The sequence below is a fragment of the Kryptolebias marmoratus genome, linkage group LG12 (genome assembly GCF_001649575.2).
Source record: "Kryptolebias marmoratus isolate JLee-2015 linkage group LG12, ASM164957v2, whole genome shotgun sequence".
NCBI lineage: Eukaryota > Metazoa > Chordata > Actinopteri > Cyprinodontiformes > Rivulidae > Kryptolebias > Kryptolebias marmoratus.
In genome coordinates, this window is record NC_051441.1 from 22,611,120 (window position 1) to 22,634,247 (window position 23,128).

The following is a 23,128-nucleotide window of genomic DNA, read 5'->3' on the forward strand; positions in this document are numbered from 1 at the left end:
CCGCTCATTCTGAAATGAGCTCAAAACAGGCAGAACTGATCAGGTGAAATCTCAATATCTGTGAATGATTTTGTGTATTAAATGTAATGAAGATGTTTTGTATAGACCACAGACCTGTCCTAACTTGTTCAAGGAAGCATAATAGGCCCCCTTAAGTTATTATTTGTTACTTTTAACTTCTACTATTTTACTTCTTTTAGGTAGTGTTTTGCTACTTCTAGCATTTAACTAACTTTTTGTTGCATTAATTTTCTATCTAGCTCTTTGCAATTTTTTTGCTTTCAGCTCACCTGTTGCTGGTTTTACCTGATGTTTCACTACTTTTAGCTTTTAACTAGCGTCTTGCTACTTTTAGCTTTTAGCTACCATTTTGCTACTTTAGCTACCCTTAGGTATTTTTAACGAGACATTTGCTACATTTAGCTTTCATCTAACATTTTGGTATTTTCAACTTTTAGCTGGTGTTTTGTTTCTTTTAGCTTTAACAACTCAGTTTCAACTTCTTCAGCAAATTTCAACAGTCATTAAGGACTCAGCATTCATGCTACATTTTCACAGAAAATGCAATTTCTCCCGTCTAAAATTAAAGATGTGATCTTGCTCTGCTTTTGCTGCCTTTGCTTTCCCTCTTCAGACAGTTTCTGTCATTGAACTGATTGGGAGAGTGCTTACTGGCTCCTACATCTAACCCTGGTTGAAAGCTGTAGTTTGAGATATGTTAGTTCCACGCCTTTGTTGCTGATAACAGCACCACATAAATATATACAAATCCTCCTTTCCAACATATATACACTCACACTTTATATGACTACCCTTCATATATATCCCCTGGGATGAATAAAGTTGAATTAAAATTGAATAATATCAAAATTTTGATTCCAGAAATTTCTTTTGAGTAGCACCAGAGGGATCCTAAGTATCATCAGTGATATTTGTACCACAGTTTGAGACACATAACATTAAAGTAAATAAGTCAGTAAAAAGTTAAATCAAATTAACATTTTTAAAACAACGGAAGTTGATCATTGTGCTGTACAGTAAAATCATAAAACAATTAAAACAAAGGCATACATTTTAAAAACAAAATCATCAAAGCAAAAAATAAATAAATAAAAACCTTGGCTGCTAAAGCAAGTAAATAGTGTGGAAACTAAGCTTGAGAAAGTCTAAAATTGTATTCTAGTCATTTATTTTCATGTTCTGGTGTTGGGCTAAGTTAGGCTGAACAACCCCAGACTCAGCTCTTCCTGAGTGTGTGCCCACAGGGCTGGTTGGCCCTCCTGTCCTCCCAGTGTTTACCAGTTCACTGGTCACTAATGAGTATTTACTTCATTATCAACCACCGCCAAAGGCAATAATGTTTAGGAGCAGAGCAAGTAAAGACGGCAGCAGAGTGAGGAAATGTGATCAGTTTGTCCCCCAGCAGTCTAAGCTTATAGCCACATATCTAAGGGAAAGCTAAGGAAACCCAAGCCCACCCTAACTATAGCATTTATCAAAAAAGGAAAGTCTTGAGGCTCAGTTACAGTCGCTCTTTGTAGTGTTGCACAGGGCTCTGTGCATGGCGCGCAGACCTGAGTGGGCAGTGTAGGCGTTTATACATGACACTTACGTTGGTGCAGTATTCTCCGAAAAGACAGGGGACAGTACGCTACATAACCAATGGAGATATGGAAAAAGAAAAAGAGAGCAGATGGTTGTCACATCAAAGATGGCTGCAGGTATTCAGGAGGAAGAGCTGTTGTGTTTCTGGCTGTGATACAGAGAGGATGTTTCAACTTAAAGCATTCAGTTTGACTTTCAGTGATTTATTTGCTTTAGTTGTGATTCACCCATCATAGGACTAATATTTCTATAAACTCTCCTATTTATCAGCTGCAGCAGTAATCTCCTTCCATGAGTTTTGAACCGTTTGATTATCTTTGTGATCTCTCGCAGAGGGATCATAAAAATGCTGACACAGGCAAACCAGCTCCACTAGAACACCAGAATCATCCATTTTGAATGAAGCGCGATGTGTGCGGTCCGCGCCAAGTTACAAAAACTAGGAGGTGCACGACCAAGCAACGTGACACCGCGCAGGGCCTTTGTATTATAAGCCTGGGGGAAACCCTGCAGTTGTTGATTAGAGTGAAACTGACTGGGTACCAGGCTTAATGCTCCATTGTAGATTTTGAAAGCTAAAGTATGAGACCTCCTCCTCTGTTTCAAGTTGGTTTCTCTCTTTTAACGTTTATGTTATGCTATGATATCTACCATCCTCTCAAACTATCTGTCCTCTCTGTCAAAATATGAACATTTTGGTCCTCAAAGGAGTGTCCCTTATCCTTGAGGTGTAGGTGGACAGCTGAGTCCTGTCCCGAAGAGGTGGCTCTCCTGTGTTGAGCCATGCGTCTGTGGAGAGGTTGTTTGGTCTCTCCAATATAAAGGTCTGAACATTCTTCGCTGCACTGAACGGCAGACACAACTCCGCTCAGTTTGGTTGTTTTGTCCTTAGGATGGACCAGCCTCTACCTGAGAGTCTTGTTGGGTTTGAAATGTACTGGGATGTTGTGTTTGGAGAAAATCCTTCTGAATTTCTCTGATACTCCAGCAACGTAAGAAATGACAATGTTCTTTCTTCTGTTCCTCTCCTTGTTCTGTTCCGTGGTGTGGAACAGTGGATTTCCTAGCTGACTTGACAAAAGCCCAATTTGGATACTCACATGTTTGGAGAGCTTTTTTGATGTGTTCCTGTTCTTTTTCACAACGCAGACAAACGTGATACCTTTTTATTAAAAAAAAAATGCCACAAACATTACTGAAATAACTTAAAACTGACAAAAGTAATAACTGGGGAAAAAAATCAACAAATGAAAATCAGTCATTTAAAAATTTTAAATGATTATAATTTTTTTTGTACATGTACATCATCTATGATAAAAATAACTACTAATTATGCATCATTCACTACCAAAAGTATACTGTTTGTTTTGTTGCCAATAATTTCAAGTAGTTTGCTTACATTCAAACATTGACAAGTACACTTCGGACAGTCTTGGTGCACAACACATCTTGAGTCAATAAAATAATCCCAGGATTAAACAGAGTCAGGGGGAGACAATGGAATCAGACATGCCAGGTTGAAAGCAAAAAGGTAAAGTTCTTCTCTCTTCTTTGACTGAAAGCTGTCAGGATGAAAGTCAACAGAAGTAGAATTAATTTGGGGGATGAAATCAAGCGGTGGAGTGCAATAAAGTAAAGGTTGGGACTAAGATCGTAGGCAAATGAACTGTGCCAAGATATTATGATCTCTAATGGTAGAATTTCCATAACTGATCGTAACTGATCGCCAAATTGTTGTAAACAAAGGCAAGCAATATTTGCTGTTTTTGAATGCAATTTTTATGAAAACCTTTATGAGTTTAAATTATATTAACAGTGAGCAACAGCGCAGGGCCGCTCTGGAATCATTTGGTGATCTAACCCCCCATTTCCAACCCTTAATACTGAGTGTCAAGCAGGGTGGCAATGGGTCCCATTTTTACAGTCTTTGGTATGACCCAGCTGGGGATTAAACCCACAACCTACCAGTTTTAGGGCAGACACTCTACCACTAGGCCACTGATCCAGGTTAGTCCAGCAGCCAGTACTGCAGCAGATGTGTGCATCTGTCAGGTCTGTCCTATAATGCTGGCAGATGTTGACATAATTGATCACGTGCCAGCGCTGTGATTTTGGATTTTTTCATGTGCTTTTATGAATGTCAGGGTGGGTGAACATTGTGTTGGCAATTCAGAGACCAAAGCAGGTATACAGCTCCAGAATGGTTATGCCTTGTTTATTTTTCATTCCCTGTCCATGTCAGCCAATAGCATCAGGCCTTGTCTCATAGAATGATGTATATGGGACATGTGTAAAGAGCAGGCCATCTTGACAAACTGAGTGGCCGTGCAGGAAGAATAGTGAGAGAGACTGCCAAGACACCTGTGACCACCCTGAAGGAGTAACAAGCTTTAAAGGAAGTGAATACTTATGAAACCACTTATTTTAAAATATCTATTTGTATTTAATTGGTATTACTCTGTAATAATTTGATTTCACTTTGATATTGGGGAAGGTTGTTTGGAACTTTTTTGTAAAGAAGGCCAATTTATATTGACCATGACTGATTTATGACAGCAATAAAAGCATAAAAGATCCAAGGAAATCAATATTTTTTATGGGCACTGTAGGCTGCAAATTAAAACCACTCATTTGGATAACTTCTTTTAAGACCTGTCAAAGTTTTTAATTTAGAAGTCACTTCAGTCAATGTAAGCTGTAAACCACAGAAAATATGTATATTTAAGAGTATGTCTCCTTTAGGTAAAATACTGGTCACCATGCAGTGGAGATGTCACGACTTGCTCCAGTTCTCACCTTAAGTCTCAGCTTGCCTACAGAGGTTTTTATGAGCGAGAACAGAAATGATAAAGTCAGAGGTCTTCACTGGTAAAACAGTCCTCGCCACTTAGTCTTAACATTAGTATGTAAACACACAACAGAGGACATATTTGCATACCTATATTTAAAAGTGAGATACATAAACCTTATCCAGTGTATTTACATCAGACATGTTGACTTTGGTCCAACAGAGTAGACCAACTCTAGACAGATTTCTAACCTGTCACCTGTCAAACATGGAATGTTAAGTATTGGACAAAAAATACAGCATTTTACATCAACTGACTGATATGTGTGTGGAAATAGGAAGTAAATCTCTGTAAAGTATTCTACAGTAGATTAAATCATAAACATGGTGGCGACTGCCAAGGTGGGTAGAAAGAGAGCCAATGCAGATACAATATAGGAGGAGGTGGGCCAAGAAATAACGTGCACAGCCTAGAATACAGTTCTGCAGGGAATACACACAAAAATAGACCATGATTTTCAGAAACTACTCCTTCAAAATGCAGCTAAATGGCTGACCTTAGACACACAATTCAGTGAGACTACAACAGAAAACTCAGCTATTTTCTCTCAATTTTGGGCCTCCAACTACTCTCCAACAGTTGCAGCACAGCAAGATACCACCGTTACAGACACATTAGGTGCTTTCAGACCGCATTTCATTTATAACCATCTGAAGTAGTCCATCTTGTCTTTTGTTTTCACACTGCTAGTACTGTGGACATTCATAGTCTTTATAATTATGTATTGGGACTTTAAGCTCATGTATTAGAGTAAAAGCTTTCTTGACTCCCTAGGAACTCTCAAGTGATGTAAAGGGATGTGATTGGTCCATACATAAACAAACATTTAGTGACTGAGCAAACTGAAAGCTCTTCTAGCACTTGCACCATAAAACTGAATTTGCATTGCTGAAGTAAAAGCTACTTAACTGCCGTTTACTGTGATGTGCTTCTCTTTGAATGTGTGCAGCACATGTCGGATGAGTCTTGGCTCTTATACCTCCTTCTTCTGAATGGTTGTAGCACTCCTAAACTCCACTGTTAAATTAAACCAAAGATCCACAACAAACAGCTTTAGCTGCAGAGTTTTCCATTGTTATTGATGCATCTCATGTGTGTAGTTGTTGAGACTTCACTGACAGTTGTCTGAGTGTTGTGAATTCACAATATTTCTCTGGTGATGCAAAAGCAAACATGTATGTCCTTATAACCACTCCATAGTGGGACTAACAGTCCTTATAAATGTTTGGTCCGAATTAGTGCTGGGCGATACATATTGTGGGGACGATAGAAAAGTGTCTATCGTGATATATTTTCTTCTATCGTCTCTATAGTTTCTGTCGTTTCTATCAGAATTGTATCAATGATTCATGTAAATATTTCATAACGTAGGCTACAACGAATATATTAGTGTTGTCACTTTGCATACATTCAGTTTATATAAGTGATAAATATTAAGAAAAAATAACTATTTTGCGAAGAACCTCCATTTTGCGTTTTGCGACATGACGCTGCTTTACGTGTGGGTTTGCGACATGCTTTACGGCAGCAGCTTTCTGTGCAGCGCCGTGTTTTTACCATAAGTGCTNTATCGTTTCTGTCATAATTGTATCAATGATTCATGTAAATATTTCATAACGTAGGCTACAACGAATGTATTAGTGTTGTCACTTTGCATACATTCTGTTTATATAAGTGATAAATAATAAGAAAAAGGTAATATGCTAACTATGCTAATGCTAACTCTGCTATTAGACTGTTTTCTCATCTGACGCCAACACAACAAACCTCTTCTATCACTTAAAGAAGAAACACAAAAAAGAATATTTAACAATCCAAAAAGTGCAAGGTCAAACGAGTTGTAAAAGAGCCGGGAAAGTTGTGAAAAGTGAAACTATAGTCGGCCGAAGATAATGGAGTCTGTTGTCATTTGATACTGTTACGTCTAACAGGTACATATATATTGCTGCACTAAAATGCAGCAGATCTCATTTGTGAAAATTCAGTTAAATGTCACTTCAAAATAAAGCTTGAAAAAAGTAAGAAATTAGATTATTTTTTCATATTTTTCAGAGAATAACCGACAACGTACGTAATTGGGGTACATCGTGATATATATCGTTATCGTGATATAAAATTATCCATATCGTGATGTTGGATTTTTGCCATATCGCCCAGCACTAGTCCGAATATGCCTATTGACAAACACACTCTTTTTTAGTAAAGCAGTTGCCTTTAGGATGCCACAGACATCAACATACACAAATTCACAGACAATTAAAGGTCTAGCATTCCTTGAAGGAATGCATATCACCCGCCACCTTTCATGCCAAAGTCTTAGACTAAGATCATCTTATGTTGAGAAACAATGAAGTTGTAGCTGTTTTGATCAAACCTTGAGAATAGCCTTATGCATGATCTCATGCAATATCACAAGAAGTCTCACTTAGAGTATGTACAGTAAACGACTCAGCTACGACCACATCAGATTTTTTTTTTCCAATATTTGTAAAAGTGTCTGAGTTGCCTAATGTGGAATAGCTGTGGCACCCATCTTGACTCCAAAAGTTAATTAGTTGTAGATGTCCAGCCAATGATTACTTTCTGTGAGTTTCATTAAAACATGACCATTGGTTCATGGGATATTTTGCTCAGAATATGGGTTATAAATGACTCTCTGCTACTACCAGACCAAATTTTAGCTCAGTATCTGTAAAACTGACCGAGCTATAGACATTTTTGTTTTTTGAAGGCCATTTGGTTGTGGCAGCCATCTACAATTGGGTTGACTCCAAATGTTATTCAGTTGTAAATCTACATCGAATTATCTTTTTCTCTGAATTTCATTAGAATTTGTCCAGTAGTTCATGAGATATTTTGCTAACAGACGAACACATTGAAACAGATGCATGTAATATTTTCCATTTTAGACTTTAGACTAGCAGGTGATAAACAGGAGCACCGACTGTTCATTCAGCATCCCTCAATTTAACTTTGAGCACGCAGAGACAAAGACCCATAGTTTAGGCTTATCATTTTATCAGGTGACACATTGTGTAGTAGGACTGGGGTTCACAAACACACACAGGTAAAACATTAGAGGAGGTGCAGCACTGTCACAGATCATTATTTCTTCAGTGTTTGTCAGATTATCAGCAATTATCTGATAGCAGGACTCCTTATCTACAGAGAGGAGAGCAAGTTTGTGCTCGTAGTCCAGCCAAGTCCTCACACATAGATCCTCAGACTGCCTGGAGCCTGTAGAGGCTGTTGGCCAATAGCTGTTCAACTAGCTGTGTGATTTAAAGCTCCACTGCTACTACTCATTATTTTTGTTTGCATATCTTTCTAAGCTGTCCCATAAACTATCTGATCCAAACACTAAGCTCTTCTCTTTAACAAAAATGAAGCACTTTCTCACTTAAAGCATTTAATTTGCATCTTTGCTTTAATGACTGAAATGAGGCCTCATATAATATGACTTACCTCACAAATGTGGTTAAGGCAAGCATCTTAAAAGGATAGATTGATTACTTTTGTGATGTTCTGTATAATTGTTATTAAAGGTTATTAATCCATCTAAACATGGAGTACGGAGAAAAGGGCAAAAGTCTTTGTCTAGGCTAAGCTATGGTTAGCCAAACAAGGGCTTGTTTTTTGCTGCTTTTTCGGCTTGTGAAACACTCTTTCTCAAACACGACATACCATTGTGAAAGAACGGTACATGAGTGAATTGTCAGGATCTGGGGGTTTTGTGGTTTTTTTGTATTGAGTTTATGGTTTCTTTAATTCGTTATTTGGTTCCTGTCTTCAACCTTGTCTTAGTTCAGTTCTTGTTCCTTGTGTCTTTGTTTCCTGTCATCATTCACTTCTCCTCAGTCAGTCTCTTGTTTTCCTGCCACGCCCATCTTCACCTGATCCTAGTTGTTATCACTCACCTGTTCCCACTTCCCCTAATTACCCTCTGTTTTAAAACCTGGGCATCTCCTCCACTCACTGCTGGTTCATTGTCACTTCACGCACTGTCTGGTTGTCCCTCTCTTCTTGTGTCTTAGGTTTGCTTGTGTCTCAGTTTTGGCTTTGTTATGTTTGGTTTTGCTGCCATGTCAGCCTTTGTTTTTGATTCTTTTATTTTAATAAATTAGTTTTCCTTTTTGAAAAGGAGTCTGTGCTTTGGGTTCGTCTCCTTTTCTGCCCATCATGACACTAATATTAAACCTCTACACTTTTACATGACACTATCTGTTTAGTTAGTCACTATTTTCTCATTCAAACAATGCATATTATTATTATTTTTGTTTTAAAGGAGACCTACTATGCAAAATTCAATTTTTGCATGTTTTTGTACTTCCATTTGGGTATCTACTGCTTCTAGAAACAGTCTTAAGCGCAACCCCCCCCCAAAAAAAAAAAAAAAAAAAAAACTGCCGTTTTTTGACAATCAGGAAATGTTTTCTGGTGTCTGTAAAACGAACACTTTTCGGGTTTGAACCTGCTGATTGCTGGTGTCCGACTCGACAAATGTCGGTTCGGAACCGCTAAGTGCCCCTGTCCCAAAGTCAAAATCCTCAGAATTTGAACTATTAGTGCTATAAGTGTTAGTCAGATCCACAGTGTTTAATCCTTCAGTGAGTTTTTATGTTTTTTTATTGTAGTGCAGAGTTGGTGGGCTGCTGGGTGTTGGGGGCAGCGTGGCAGCTTATTTGCATAAAAGTGACGTAGCCCTAAAACCGCTCATTCTGAAATGAGCTCAAAACAGACAGAACTGATCAGGTGAAATCTCAATATCTGAGAATGATTTTGTGTATTAAATTTAATGAACAGGTTTTGTATAGACCACAGACCTATCCTAACTTATTCAAGGAAACATAATAGGTCCCCTTTAAAAATAAAGTTAAATGTTTTGAAAAGTTTTCCAGTAACAATAAACAAAGGTTACTAGAACTGCAAGCAGTTATAAACGGGTTCCAAGCCCCCACGCTCCGCCCCTCTCTGCGCGCTCTGCTCTGCTTGTTAAAAGCGATTTTATGGCACACTTGGTCAAGAAATTAAATTAATAAAAAATCTATATTATGTAAAAGAATATACCAAGCTATTGTCAGATGATCAAGTCTACTTCTGTAATAATATGTATTTATCTCCATGTCCCTAGTTTCAATGCTGTTTCAGTAAAAAAAAAATGTTAACCTTAATTTTATAACACAATGAGCCAAATAAATATTCATTAAAAAATCCATAACTCTCCAAAAATTTACCAAAATATTCTCTAATGACCATACCTACATGTGGAATAATTTTTTTTTATTTCTATGCTCCTGAATCAAATGAATTGTTTATGAAAAATTGATAACTTAATTTTAATGACGTCCAGCTAATACACAAAAAATCATAAAAAATTGCAACTTTATGATAAAATTTCCTAAATATTCTCACATCACCGTGTGTATATGTGGAATAATGTTTGCACTTTGGGAAATCTCCACACTCAACGGCTTTTGTAGAAGAAATTGTTAACCTTCGTCATAGCAGTGTTGGTCATACTGAAATATATTCAGGAATTTGTTAAAATCTATAATGTCCCAAAAAAATCTCAAAATATTCACAGATGACCCTGATCATGTCCTTTGTTTGCCTAAATTGTCCAATTCACCATAGTCTAAAGCTTTTTCCAAAATAAAATAAAAACAAGCTATGTTAGTTAGCATTTATTTTTTTCTTGATTAACCACAAGGGGGCGCTCAAATTTAAGTGATATTTCTTGTGCTTTGTAGTTAGGCTAGATCTGAGCAGAGTACCAAATTTCAAGTCGTTCGACCAAACAGAGTCAGAGTTGCTACTGCTAGCGTGAGTTACGAACTTCGTAAATAGTAACGACACACTTTAATATAAAGCTGCAAATTTTGATCAGCACTTTCAGGGTTCATGCAAGGAACATATCCTGTAAGTCTTAGCACTCTAAACTCAACAAGTGATTTTTTTTTGTAAATTTTTCGAAATGTTAATGGCTAAACATACGTTTTTCCACATAAGCCACACCCACTTTGACCAATCATTACCATCTTGAAAACATAGTTTCAGGGTTGTATCCTGAAGATACCCACCAAGTTTCACGTAAATCCATTCCGCTATTTCGGCAGTAGAAATTTTACGTCTTTGTAGCGCCCCCTAGTGATGGATAGAGCTGAAAATGGAGAGAATTTTTTTTTTTTTCTGCCTTAGGCACCACTGGTGTAAAAACTATTGATAAATTTTAAACTGTTCTTAAGTTACGCTAAATAAACTTTTATTTTGGAAATTTTTCTTTTTGTTTACGCATAATTCATAAACTGAGCATTTCTTTGAAAATCCGTTCACGACGTTGGGTTAGCCGGTGGTCCAGTCATCCCACGTGAAGTTTTGCTTTATTTGGCTTTAAGCCTTGGGAGGAGTTAACGAAAGTAGGGTCAGCATATTTTGCGAGTTTTCTACTAATTAGCATAATTTTACAATTTTTTTTTTCAAAACTCACATAAAAAGGTACGGTTTACAGAACACACCAGAATAGAGATACTGCGCGTACATCTAACAGTTGTGAAAGAATTTGCAAAAGGGCATTTTTTGTTGTAACAGCGCCACCTAGTGGTCAAATTTTGCAACCTTTGCCTCAAACATAGAGAGCACCATTCTGTAATAGATCAGTAATTTCTGCGAAGTTCAAGTTTGATTTGACCAAGTTCAAAGATCAAAAGTGAGATAGCATATAAGCCACGCCCACTTCAATATAATATTCAAGATATCACCTCAAGGTGCGGTCTTGATAATCTGTACCAAGTTTGATGTAAATCCATCAAGCGGTTATTCAGATATAAACTTTATGAAATTATAGCGCCCTGTTTGGTAAAACTGCATCAAATTTAATACAAAGTGGAAACATCTTATCCACTATTGGGATCTAAATGCATTTTCCATAATCTTAAAGTGTGGCAGAGATAGTTCTGAAGTATTTAGTATTGAGTTACTTGCAAAAAAGTCAAACTTTTTAAATCATTTCCATCATCCCTTCAGCAGATTGGCCTATAGATGTTATGTATCAAGTTTCACATGGATCCAGCTTTTATTGTGGGAGTTGTATTCGAAACTAGATTTGGCTTTTCCCCAGGAGTTTCTGGTTTTTCTGGCCAATGCGTTTTACCGAAGAAGAATAAAAATAACAAATAATGAAAAATGCGTACAAAAACAATAGGGTTCCCTGTTCCGCTGGGAGCAGGCAAACGGCCAGGCCTTGCATTGGCCGTCCACTCGCTTCCGTGGGCTTGGAACCCTAATAATACACTATTACTATTACTACCAGCAGTGGAAATTGGCATCTGCCACTGGCCAAATGTGAGTAAACGTTTGAAGTGGTGTGTAAATTTGAACAACGCACCAGCTAAATTTCCTTCATATTTCACCCTAAAAGTAGTTTAACCTGCCATGTTTGGAGTCATTTCACTTCAAGTCATTGTTTTACTTTTGACCTACTGTATTACACAACAGACCTAAAATCACACAAAAAACAAAATCAGAGTGAAAAATCCTTAGTTTTTTTACTGTAAAAACCACAAACATACTTAATAAAATGTTTTTACAACTTAGAATGCAAATATAATCAGTAATATTCATAAACATGTGAACAAATTGAACCAACAACAAAGTTATATACACTTTCTCCATTAAAATCCTGACAATGTTTTAGGCGTTTTTTAGACCAAACAATCAGGAGTTCTAATAAATTGCCATAAATCCTATGTACCACTCATATAAACAGTTTCTGTCCAAAAGAAGGCAGAGGGGCACATCACATTCTTAGTTTTGGTCATTTTCTATGTCCTGTTCATGCAGGATCATTCAGGTAAATGTTTCAAAATATATCCTGATGATTGATGATGATTTTCAAAAATATATATATATCGTGAATAATTTATCATAACTCTGGTTTTCCTTGGCCTATCGAGATAATTTAAAAACTGGTGTAAAGCTTGAAGTCTGGACTTTCGACACAAATGAAAACAAAGTCTCTGACAGGGTGGATCTTTCCCGCTAGAGCGTTTTAAATCGGTCATGTGACTTGGACGCGCCGGTGCGTCCGTTGACCCAGGAGAGTTAAATTCTAGGGGTAAAAACAGCCTAAATTAGGCTGTTGGTTAGATGATAGACTTTATCTGAGCTGTAATATCATGAAGTACACGGGTGTTCCACTTGCACTGCATCCTTAAGTACTTGGCAAGTCCATACTTGTCAGCTGTACTTAGCAAGTATGCAAGTCCATACTTTCTTTCTTGGCCCTGTCATTCTTCACCACTCTTGATAGTCTCCCACTTTGACTGTGGGACCTCCAGTCCATACTCCACCCAGATGTTCCTGTACACTATTCCAGCCACTTGGTTATGGCGTTCTATGTATGCTTTGCTTTCCTGCATCGTACGTCCTGAGACCCTGGCTTTTGTTGCTGTTCTTGTGCTGCCATGATTAATGTCCTTCAATCCAACCTTCTTTAGCCACTGGTAGGATTTGTTGATATCAGGTAACTCTTCAATCTGCCTGCGTTACATGCTGTGCAGTGTCTTATATTTCCATCTTTTTGCTGCCTGAGACATTCACTTTGCAGATCATCAGCTATTATACCAGCAGTATCTGATGACTGGCTCTGCATACATGTTGATGGCTTAGACTTTGTTCTTGCATTTGGGATTCCTAGACATCTGCAATGGGAGATCTTGTAGCCAACTTAGGGCCTTAGCATTTATGTACACTTCTGTATTTTTTTGTAGATTCTATATTTTTGTACCTGGAAAGCACTATATATATATATATATATATATATATATATATATATATATATATATATATATATATATATATATGTGTGTGTATGTGTGTGTGTGTGTGTGTGTGTGTGTGTGTATTGTTACGTCCCCTGGCTATAGGGGCTATAAGGGACCAACATAAATTCAGACAGTGAATGAGGATTCATAATAGGCAGTTACGATGTTTATTTGCTGCCAAGTTGTTAAATTAGATTCAGGACAGACTGATAAAAGCTTCAGGGAGAGCTCAGGCCAACAGAACAAACAAAACAACCCTGAAAGAAAAAAAAGAAACTTACCTAACTCCACAGAAAAACAAAAATATACAAACCTACAATATAACCTACCTACCAGCACGTAAACAGGAGAAAATGGACATCAAACAAAATGGCAGCTCTCCCCTACAAAATCAGTCTGACCAAGGTTACATTACAACAAAGGCATTCAAGCATGTACAGCAAAGGTGTATGGCAGCTAAAAGGCCAAAAGGCAACTTCACAGCCCTTAAGTAGTGCTGCACGACTGATTGACTTGTGACACAGGAAGCGGCACCCAATCTCAGGGGAGGAGGCGGAGCCTAAGAGAAACATAAGGCATTACTTCAATGCAAAAAAACAAAACAACATCCACACTAGGGGATTAGCTGGGACATGGCACAGCGGTTAAGTCACACAACTTAATAATGAGTGAGAGACATAAAAATGATGCCATGGCGGCTCAAATGTCTCCCAGATTAACAAGATTCACGTTCCTCCTCATAGGAGAAGGAAGCTTTAGGCAAACAGACAAGAGGCTGACTCTATCTCAAAAGGTTCAATGACCTTTGGAGCCAGCTTCTTGGAGGTGTGCTTGAGAGGTATATCTCAGGATGAAAGCCAAACTTTTGCCCCATGTACTTGGGGTTCAGGGTTGTCAGTATGTCAGTTCTGATCAGCAGTTCTAAGAAGAGGTCTGACCCCAGATTTACTGACACCAATGCAGGTGATGTTGGATGGAGGGTACAGACACTTCTGTGTCCTGCTGGATAGGGAACAGAGGAGGTTGAAACCCAAGTTAGGCTTTAAATGGTGTTACATAATCCTGTGGCAGAAGAGGTCATAGTGTTATGAAGCTACTCAATCCAGGCTAAATGAGAACTCCTAGTAGTGGGATTGGTCGAGACAACATCTTCACGCAGCTTTCATTTCTTGGTTAAGTCATTCATTTTGACATTAGGACATGTATGAAGGAAAGGTTTTGCTGATACAAAGAGGAAAATAATGAAGCAGATACCGGTTTCTGCTCCAGCCAATATCAGGGGACTTTATTGTTCAAAGCACAAACCTTGCACTCTGTTCACATTCACAGAACATCCCCAAAATCCCACTTTCTCACCCTTTTAGGGCGTATACATACAGTACTTACATTGATGTGTATGAGAGTTATGACCAACCCACGCTTGTGTTATGATGTACTATGACTTGCGTAACTTCTGGTAAGTATCCCAGACATTCTTACTAGGCCAGCTCAGCCTGAACTTGCTGGAACATCACCATAAAATACTGTTCTCAGACAGTGTCCTAGAACATAACAAACTTCTTAATCTTTCTTTACTCAGAATCAGAATCAGTTTTATTGCCATTGTCAATGAACAGGGTTCACAGACTAGGAATTTGCTTCGGTGTTCAGGTGCAATAGGTATCAAATATAACAATGAAGAAAGACAAAGGGTAATTTATTTATTCATTTATTTTTTTGCTTCAACCAGTGATGACGTGGCCAATGCAGAGATATAGAGTTACGAGTTCTAACTGTTCAGGAGTCTGACGGCAGAGGGGAAGAAACTGTTCTTATGGCGGGATGTTCTGGTCTGAACGGACCGAAACCTTCTGCCTGAGGGTAGTGGCATGAACAGGCTGCTTGCAGGGTGAGAAGGGTCAGCTGTGAACCGACCTGCTCTCCTCATAGTCCTGGAGACGTATAGGTCATGGAGAGATGGGAGGCTACAGCCGATCACCTTCTCAACGGAGCGCAAAACGCACTGCAGTCTGTATCTGTCCTTGGCAGTGGCTCCGGCATACCACACTGTGATGGAGGAGCTGAGGATGGACTCGATGATAGCCGTGTAGAATTGCACCATCAGCCTGGCTGGCAGCTTAGCTTTCTTCAGCTGTCACAGAAAGTACATCCTCTGCTGGGCCTTCTTAATAAGGGAGCTGATGTTTGGCTCCCACTTGAGGTCTTGGTTGATGGTGGTACCGAGGAACCGGTAGCAGGCCACAGTGGTGATGGGGGTGTTGTTAAGGGTGAGGGGGGGCAGAGGGGCTGTGGCCTTTCTGAAGTCCACAATCATCTCTACTGTTTTCTGGGCATTGAGTTCCAGGTTGTTGCTGCTGCACCAGGTCACCAGCCGGTCCACCTCCCACCTGTAGGCAGACTCATCACCATCCGAGATGAGCCCGATGAGGGTGGTGACATCCGCAAACTTAATAAGTTTTACAGAGTCGTGGCTGGAGGTGCAACAGTTAGTGTACAATGAGAAGAGCAAAGGGGAGAGAACACATCCCTGTGGAGATCCTGTGCTTATAGTCTGTGCGTCGGAGACTTTCCCCAGCCGCACGCGCTGACTCCAGTCCGTCAAGAAATCTGTGATCCACCTGCAGGTGAAATCAGGCACGTTGAGCTAATAAAGCTTGTCCTGGAGCAGAGCAGGAAGGATGGTGTTGAATGCAGAGCTAAAGTCCACAAACAGGATCCTGGCGTATGTTCCTGGTGAATCCAGATGCTGCAGGATGAAGTGGAGAGCCAGGTTTATGGTGTCATCTACAGACCTGTTGGCTCCGTAGACAAAATGCAGAGGGTCCAAGAGGGGGTTGCAGATGGCCTTGAGGTGGGATAAGACCAAACGTTCAAAGGTTTTCATGACTACAGACGTGAGAGCCACAGGCCTGTAGTCATTGAGTCCTGTGATGCGTGGCTTCTTGGGAACAGGGATGATGGTGGAGGACTTGAAACAGGCTGGGACGTGACATAACTCCAGAGAAGAGTTGAAGATACCTGAACAGCCTGCTCACATCCTCCTCTCGGACTGAGAGAGCAGGGGGGGATGGGTGTGATCCAAAGTGGTGTGAGGGGTTGGGTGGGGTTGGTGGTCCGAGTCTTCAAAGCGTGAATAGAAGTCGTTCAGATCATTTGCAAGTTTAATATTGTCAGTAGAGTGAGTTGCTCTGGGCCTGTAGTTGGTGATCTCTCTCAGCCCCCTCCATACAGTGGCAGAGTTGTTTGCAGAGAACTGCTGTTCCAGGCGTGTATTGTACCTGGATCTAGCCTTTGTCACCTCCCTGCTAAATCCATACTTTGCACGTCTGTAGCTGTCTCCGTCTCCCTCTTTGAAGGCAGCCTCCTTCTGCTGGTGGAGCTGTCTGAGTTTGGGTGTGAACCAGGGTTTGTCATTATTGAAAGTGACTCTGGTGCATGACGGGATGTACACTCCTGATCAAAATCTTAAGACCAGTCAAAAAGCTGTGACTACAATGTAGCTTACTGCCATCAGTGTGTGAATGTGTGAATGACTGTTTGTAGTGTAAAGCCCTTTGGAGTCCTCGAACTTGAAGGAATTTACCATTTTTGGCACAGTTTAGATAGCATATGGTTACGACCTCCATGACCCACCTCTGAAAGATTAGGTTAGAAATGTGAGAGTCTTTAGCCAGAATAATGGAATGCTTCATATCTTCTGGCATCTCTGTTCTGCTAAGTCTTCCACCAACTCTCAACACATCGACCTCCAGTATGGGATTAAGTTTGCAAATGTGACTGGTCCTCTAAACATGCATTCCTTTTGTTAACCCTCTGGAGTCTAGGGTGAAACTGGACGTTTTTAGACTAGTTTTGATTTTCCTTCATATTTCACCCTAAAAGTGGTTTAACCTGCCACGTTTGGAGTCATTTTTGTCAGCACAACCTCCCAAGTGTGAATTTCAAGTGATTTTTTTACTTTTGACCTACTGTATTAACACAGCAGACCTAAAACCACACAAAAAACATAAAATCCGAGTAGAAAACTCTTTTTTTTACTGTAAAAATCACAAACATACTTAATGAAATATTTTTACAAGTTAGAATGCAAATATAAACAGTAATATAATATTCATAAACACATGAACAAACTGAGCAAACAAAGTTATATACACTTTTTCCATTAAAATTCTGACAATTTCTTAGGCGTTTTTTAATCAAAACAATCAGGAGTTCTAAAAATTGCCATTAAACCTTTGTGCCACTCATATAAACAATTTCTGTCCAAAACAAGGCAGAGGGGCACATCACATTCTTAGTTTTGGTCATTTTCTATGGCCGGTTCAGTTATATGTTCCAAAATATATCCTGATGCATGCTCAAAATATGCTTCCAAAATATGGATCTGAATCTGTCTTGTCATTATTTTGGTTGGAAGGAAAGACAAAATGTGATTGTTTCCAGTGATCCTTTTGTTTTTTATTTGTATTTCCATCTCTGCCTCTGAGCCTGTCTATGTGTCTGAGAGGTTCTGACTGCAGCTCCATCATCTCTGGATCTGAGCCTCAAACAGAAGCTGGAGCTCCACATTCAAAAATCTCCTCATTATTTTGACTCAAACACAATAAAACTGACCAAATTAACACTAAACACACCACACTACACCCTATCTATAAAATCCAAATACTAAATATCACAAAACTCATTACCGTATTTTCTGGACTATATGGCGCACTTAAAAGCCTTTAATTTTCTCAAAAAACGACAGTGCGCCTTATAATTCGGAGCGCCTTATATATGTAAGAAGTCGTAATGATTTAGTACGACTTTAGTAAACTACAAAGCCGCACCGCTTGCAGCATTAGGCCCCCACATACTCGGGCGTACTGTGCGTACTCTGTGAGCCGCGCGGACTCCGGGCCGACTGTCCTCGGACAGTTGAGACTTCATACTCGAGTGTACAGATTGCCTAAAATTCTCCCGTGACAAATTTCAGCCATGGCGTCACCGGATGAGGAGGAAGAGATCTCTTGCCTCTTAGCTTACAAAAAAACAAAAGAAAAGAAGGTGCCTTTAGCCCAGTTTCTTCACCACCAGGGCAGCCACCGCACACCTGTCAGTGCTGCACAGAGAGCGGCAGTCGTGCTGCGCACTGGCGCCGATTCTCATCTGAGAGCTAGTGTTGCACACAAAACAGTTCGATGTGCACACCGTTTCTTGCCGGGCAGTTTATTGTGCGACACCAAGTACGCGTATGTGGTCATAAAAATTGATTTTTGCGCGGACATGTCCGGCAGATGTCCACTTCGAGTCTGTGTTGAGTTTGCTTCGAGTATGCACAGACCTCCGCAGAGTGAAGTACGCCCAAGTATGTGGGGGCCTTTACGTTGGTGAAGTATTCTCCGAAAAGACAGAGGGCTGTTTTGTTTCACTTAGTGCACCTTATATATGACAAAAGTTTAAAAATGAAGCATTCATTGACAGTGTGCCTTATAATCCAGTGCACCCTATAGTGCGAAAAATACGACACTCACTCCTGCCCTCGCTGTTTTTGGTTTTTTTTTTGGCGCTGCTGAACTTCCCTCAATTTTTGGCAATGTTTTACATATTGTAGGTTATGTTCAGGAGAGGATGTTTGCCATTCAAGACAAAAACAAAAAACTAAGAAAAAAAACCAACAACAAAGTGGATGTTGTGTTGTAACATCTCCTGTGGTATTTTGTAATTGAAATGTTGAAACTAACAGTGCCTTACATTGTTAAGAATACAAGACAATATCAAGGTGTTTATATTTATGTTAAATTAGAATTGTGTTAAAGATGACTGTCATCTACTACTACACCAAATGTTAGCTTAATTTCTGTAAAACTGATTGAGGTATAGACATTTTTCTGTTTGCTAAAGTTGCTTTGCTGTGACAACAATCTTGAATAAGGTAGACTCCTAAAGTTAATCTATTTTAGATGTGGATCCAATGATTCATTTTTGAGAGTTACATTAAAATCCATTCAGTGATTATTGAGATATTTTGCCAAGAGTGCAGACAAATGAACAAAAACAAGAGGCAAAATGTAATCAAATAAAGTAATGCTACTTGTTGTTATTGATGATAAGATCTGTTCCACTTAGGCATTTTAATGGTATGTGACTTAGCTGTGCCTCACACACTCACCCGCTCATTCCTATTCTATATCACATTGCAGTGGCTAATTTTTGTAATGAACCCCCCTCTTCCCGTGCGCCCTCCCAGATGTCCTGACTCTGACTCTGAGTGCAATCCACCCTTTGTGCTTACAGGAAAACGGAAATATGTGTTCTCCTGTGGAGGGGGGACACTGTTCACACACAAAGGCAATGTGGAAAAACATTGATGACCCAGAAACCAAAGGACAGAGCTTAGTTTGCATTGCTACAAGTTACAAAAGTAATGCTGAGTCAGCATTCACACTATTGTTTTTCTGTTTAGCATTACAAATTACTTTATATTGTCTCAAAGATATTTGCTAACAAATAGATGACAAATGATTTCATTAGTTAATGTTAAAGTTTTAAACACAGAGCTTATGCAATCAGTTATCACTCAAAGTCCACATTGGGTTGAGTTTCAGCTACTACCACAAATTTTGGCTCAATATTTGTAAAACTGACTGTTATAGACAATTTTGTGCTTGCTAAGCTGTGGTGGCCATCTTGAATTGGGTTGACTCCAAAAAATTAACCAGTTGTAGATAAACATCCATTGATTACTTTCTAAGAGTTTCATTAAAATATACCCACTGGTTTATGAGATATTTTGCTCATAGTACAGACAAACAAACATACAAACAAAAACATAATTTCCCTTTTGTTTTCTAATTGAGTTCAGTTATGACCTTTTTCCTTTTTGATCAACTGGATTTCTTTCTTTCTTTTTGCAGCCCTGAAGAGATCTTTTGACAATGAAGATGTAGATGACATGACATCCTTCACCTCAGCTTCCTCTGTTTCCGCCCCCATTTCCTCCTCTTCTTGCCATTTTCTCCTTAATAATAAAAAAGAGAGAGAGGGGCAGGGAAGAGTCATTCAGCCTCCTCCTCTTGCCTTCAACAACAACAGCATGGGTTCTGCAGCTCACTCGCACATCTGCATGACTTCCAATCCTAGCCCTGCACTCAAGTCTCGTGCTGTTGGCAGCAGCTTATCCTTCAACCGAGGAACAATGAACAGACCAATCATCCACAACAATGGCTCTTCTGTAACAAGAGCTGCCTCTTTCCAAAGCAAGTTGAACTCCAACATTTGCTCTCCATTGTCTGGGCCAGGTAGCGACAATGACAACCTGCACAGCTCTACACCCAGCCGGGAGTACTCTGGTAGGGGTGGGTATCCCTTTCCCACTAACAAACTGGCCTCTTATCACAGCCCTTTACCTCATAGGGAGTACCAGGGATCCTACCTTCTGCACCCACAAGTTGAATCAAATATTAAGAAGTTGCTCTCCCATGGAAATATTTTAAAGCCTGAGATAAACCCAGGGCAAGAGATGGTGCTAAATATTAAAGAGCCTCAGGAGTTGAACCATGGCTCCTTGTCAAGTCTAGACTTCCAGATTCCAGTTGAAAGAATGGAAATGCAAAGAAGTGGGGATAGAGACTGGATCTCTGCAGGAATGAAGTACATTGATACTAACACCAACTGGAATGGTCTTTGTAATGTCAGTTCCTTTGGAGAAGGTGGCATAAAGAAAGGTCACCAACAAGGGTCCCAGGTTGTCAAGACTGTCAAGCCTAGAGCCAAAGAAATACCACGTCTCAATAAGTTTCCTTTGGATCTTGACAGTTTGGTGATTTCAGCATCTTCTCCCACCAAGGCTGAGGCAGTATCCATGAACCCAAACACCACAAAGGTTTCTTCACACAGCTCAGGTGGCCCACATCAAATCCACAGCCCTTCATCCACAGTCAGCACTTCAGCCTCACTAAGTAGGCTGGACAGCTCCTCTGACACCCCAGTTTCTTCACACAGCTCCATCCCTGTTCCAGAAATAAGTTGCTCTTCTGTACCCCTTTCCCCATCTGAGAGCCTCCAGCTGAATATTATGTCTAAATCTGAAGTTGTCTACATAGCCCCCAATCTGCATAGCCCCTCCAGCCCCAGAGCTATTGGGTCTGTGGAAGATGGCAAATATGATGCAAGTGGTAGTGTGGACTTAATCTTACAGAGGATTACCTCTTTCTCCTGGCCTGCCACAACTGACACCCAGACACCTGGAGTCCAATCCCCCAAATTTATTCAAAGGAATGATGAGTCATCATCTGAGTTTGGGTGTCCCATTGAAACAACGTTCACAACTGGATGGAAAGAGGGGAAAAAGAAAAATGGAGGTAAGATGTTTTAAAATTTGCTTAAAAAACTTGACTTGCAAGGTTTTCTGATGATTAGCGATAGGTATGGACTGGTTACTGGTTTCAAACTATATCATGGTGTTAAAATTTCATGGTAATTAACATCAGCTTGTCAGATTCAATTTTACTTCATAAAGAGCAGAACAGTAGAGAAGATGTAATATTGGCAAAATTACTTTAGAATTTTAAATAAATATAAATTAAACAGACTGTTGACTCCTGTCTTTTAGGAGACACTATATTTAAATTCATTTTAAATATGGACAGTGCTTAGCTACTACCACACCAAATTTAGTTGTAGTTCATATAGTTATATCTATTTTTGTGTTGTGTTAAGTTGATTAACTGTGGCTTCCATCTTGAATTAGATTGACCACAAATAGTAATTAGGTGTACATGTACATCCAATCATTGCTTTTTGAGAGTTTCACTGAATTCTGTCTAGTATTTCATGACATTTTTTGCCAGACTGTGTTGATTTTAACAGTTAATGCCATAATTGTGTGCAATATATAGCACTTGGAGTAAGTTTTGGGAATAACTTTCAGCTTCTGCCACACCAAATTTTAGCTCAACATCTGTAAAACTGACTGTTATACCCATTAGTATGTTTGATAATGTTGCTTAGCTGTGGCAGCCATCTTGAACTGGGTTGACACCAAAGGTTAATCAGTTGAAGTTGTATTCAGTAACTTTCTGAGTTTAACTAAACCTGTCCATATTTCGCTAATGTTAAACAAATGAACACACAGACATACACAAACATGGCCAAAAACATTGTTGCCACTTTGCCTTCAGGGATAAATTATTTTTCTATGATTGCAGTACTTGGCTTAATGTAAGTTGTGTCTTGTTTAAAGCTGAGATATTTTCAAAAGGAAAGCATATTATTTGATTTTTGTATAAATGTGAAGCTCAAAATTTGTGTGGCTTTTGTTGTCATTTGACACCAATTGGTGCTTTTAAATGTCATTTATTATTGCTAATATTGTGGTCAGATAATCACTTGGCCTTCATCAGCACTGAAATTGAATAGTTTTGGTGGTTTTTCTAACTTGTGCCAAGTAAAATGGACATTTAACAAGAACAGTACCAAAATGCACTTAGTCACAGACTATTTTGTTTAAAGCAAACATTTTTTTAAAAATTTAATTTATAGATAAACAACTACTCTCAGATAAAGAGCTCTCATTTATGCAGCAAACAAATCAGTCTATCCCCTTCACTTCTTCAGTATATAAATAACCTTTAATAAACATAAACATAAAAAAGAACATAATACCAACAAAGAAAAGACAATTTTTAACAATACTCAAAGCTTTTTAAAATGGGTAAAACTAATAAAGGTTATCACAGTTCTTTTACAAACAAACATATTTGTGAAGTTGAATGAAAAATCCTCAACCAAAAATCAATGGCAAGTAAAAAAAAACATTGATTTCGTGAATATATATATATATATATATATATATATATATATATATATATA

The 23,128-nt window shown here is 39.0% G+C and overlaps 1 protein-coding gene across 1 annotated transcript in view; it reads left to right on the top strand.

Annotated features, from left to right (window-relative positions):
* The window catches only part of sept12 (septin 12), a 122,212-nt gene that overhangs the window by 20,008 nt on the left and 79,076 nt on the right, over positions 1 to 23,128 (top strand). The window contains exon 2 of the mRNA XM_017434639.3: positions 20,173 to 21,618. Coding sequence (XP_017290128.1) covers positions 20,173 to 21,618 — 1,446 coding nt within the window. The remainder of the gene's footprint in view (positions 1 to 20,172; positions 21,619 to 23,128) is intronic.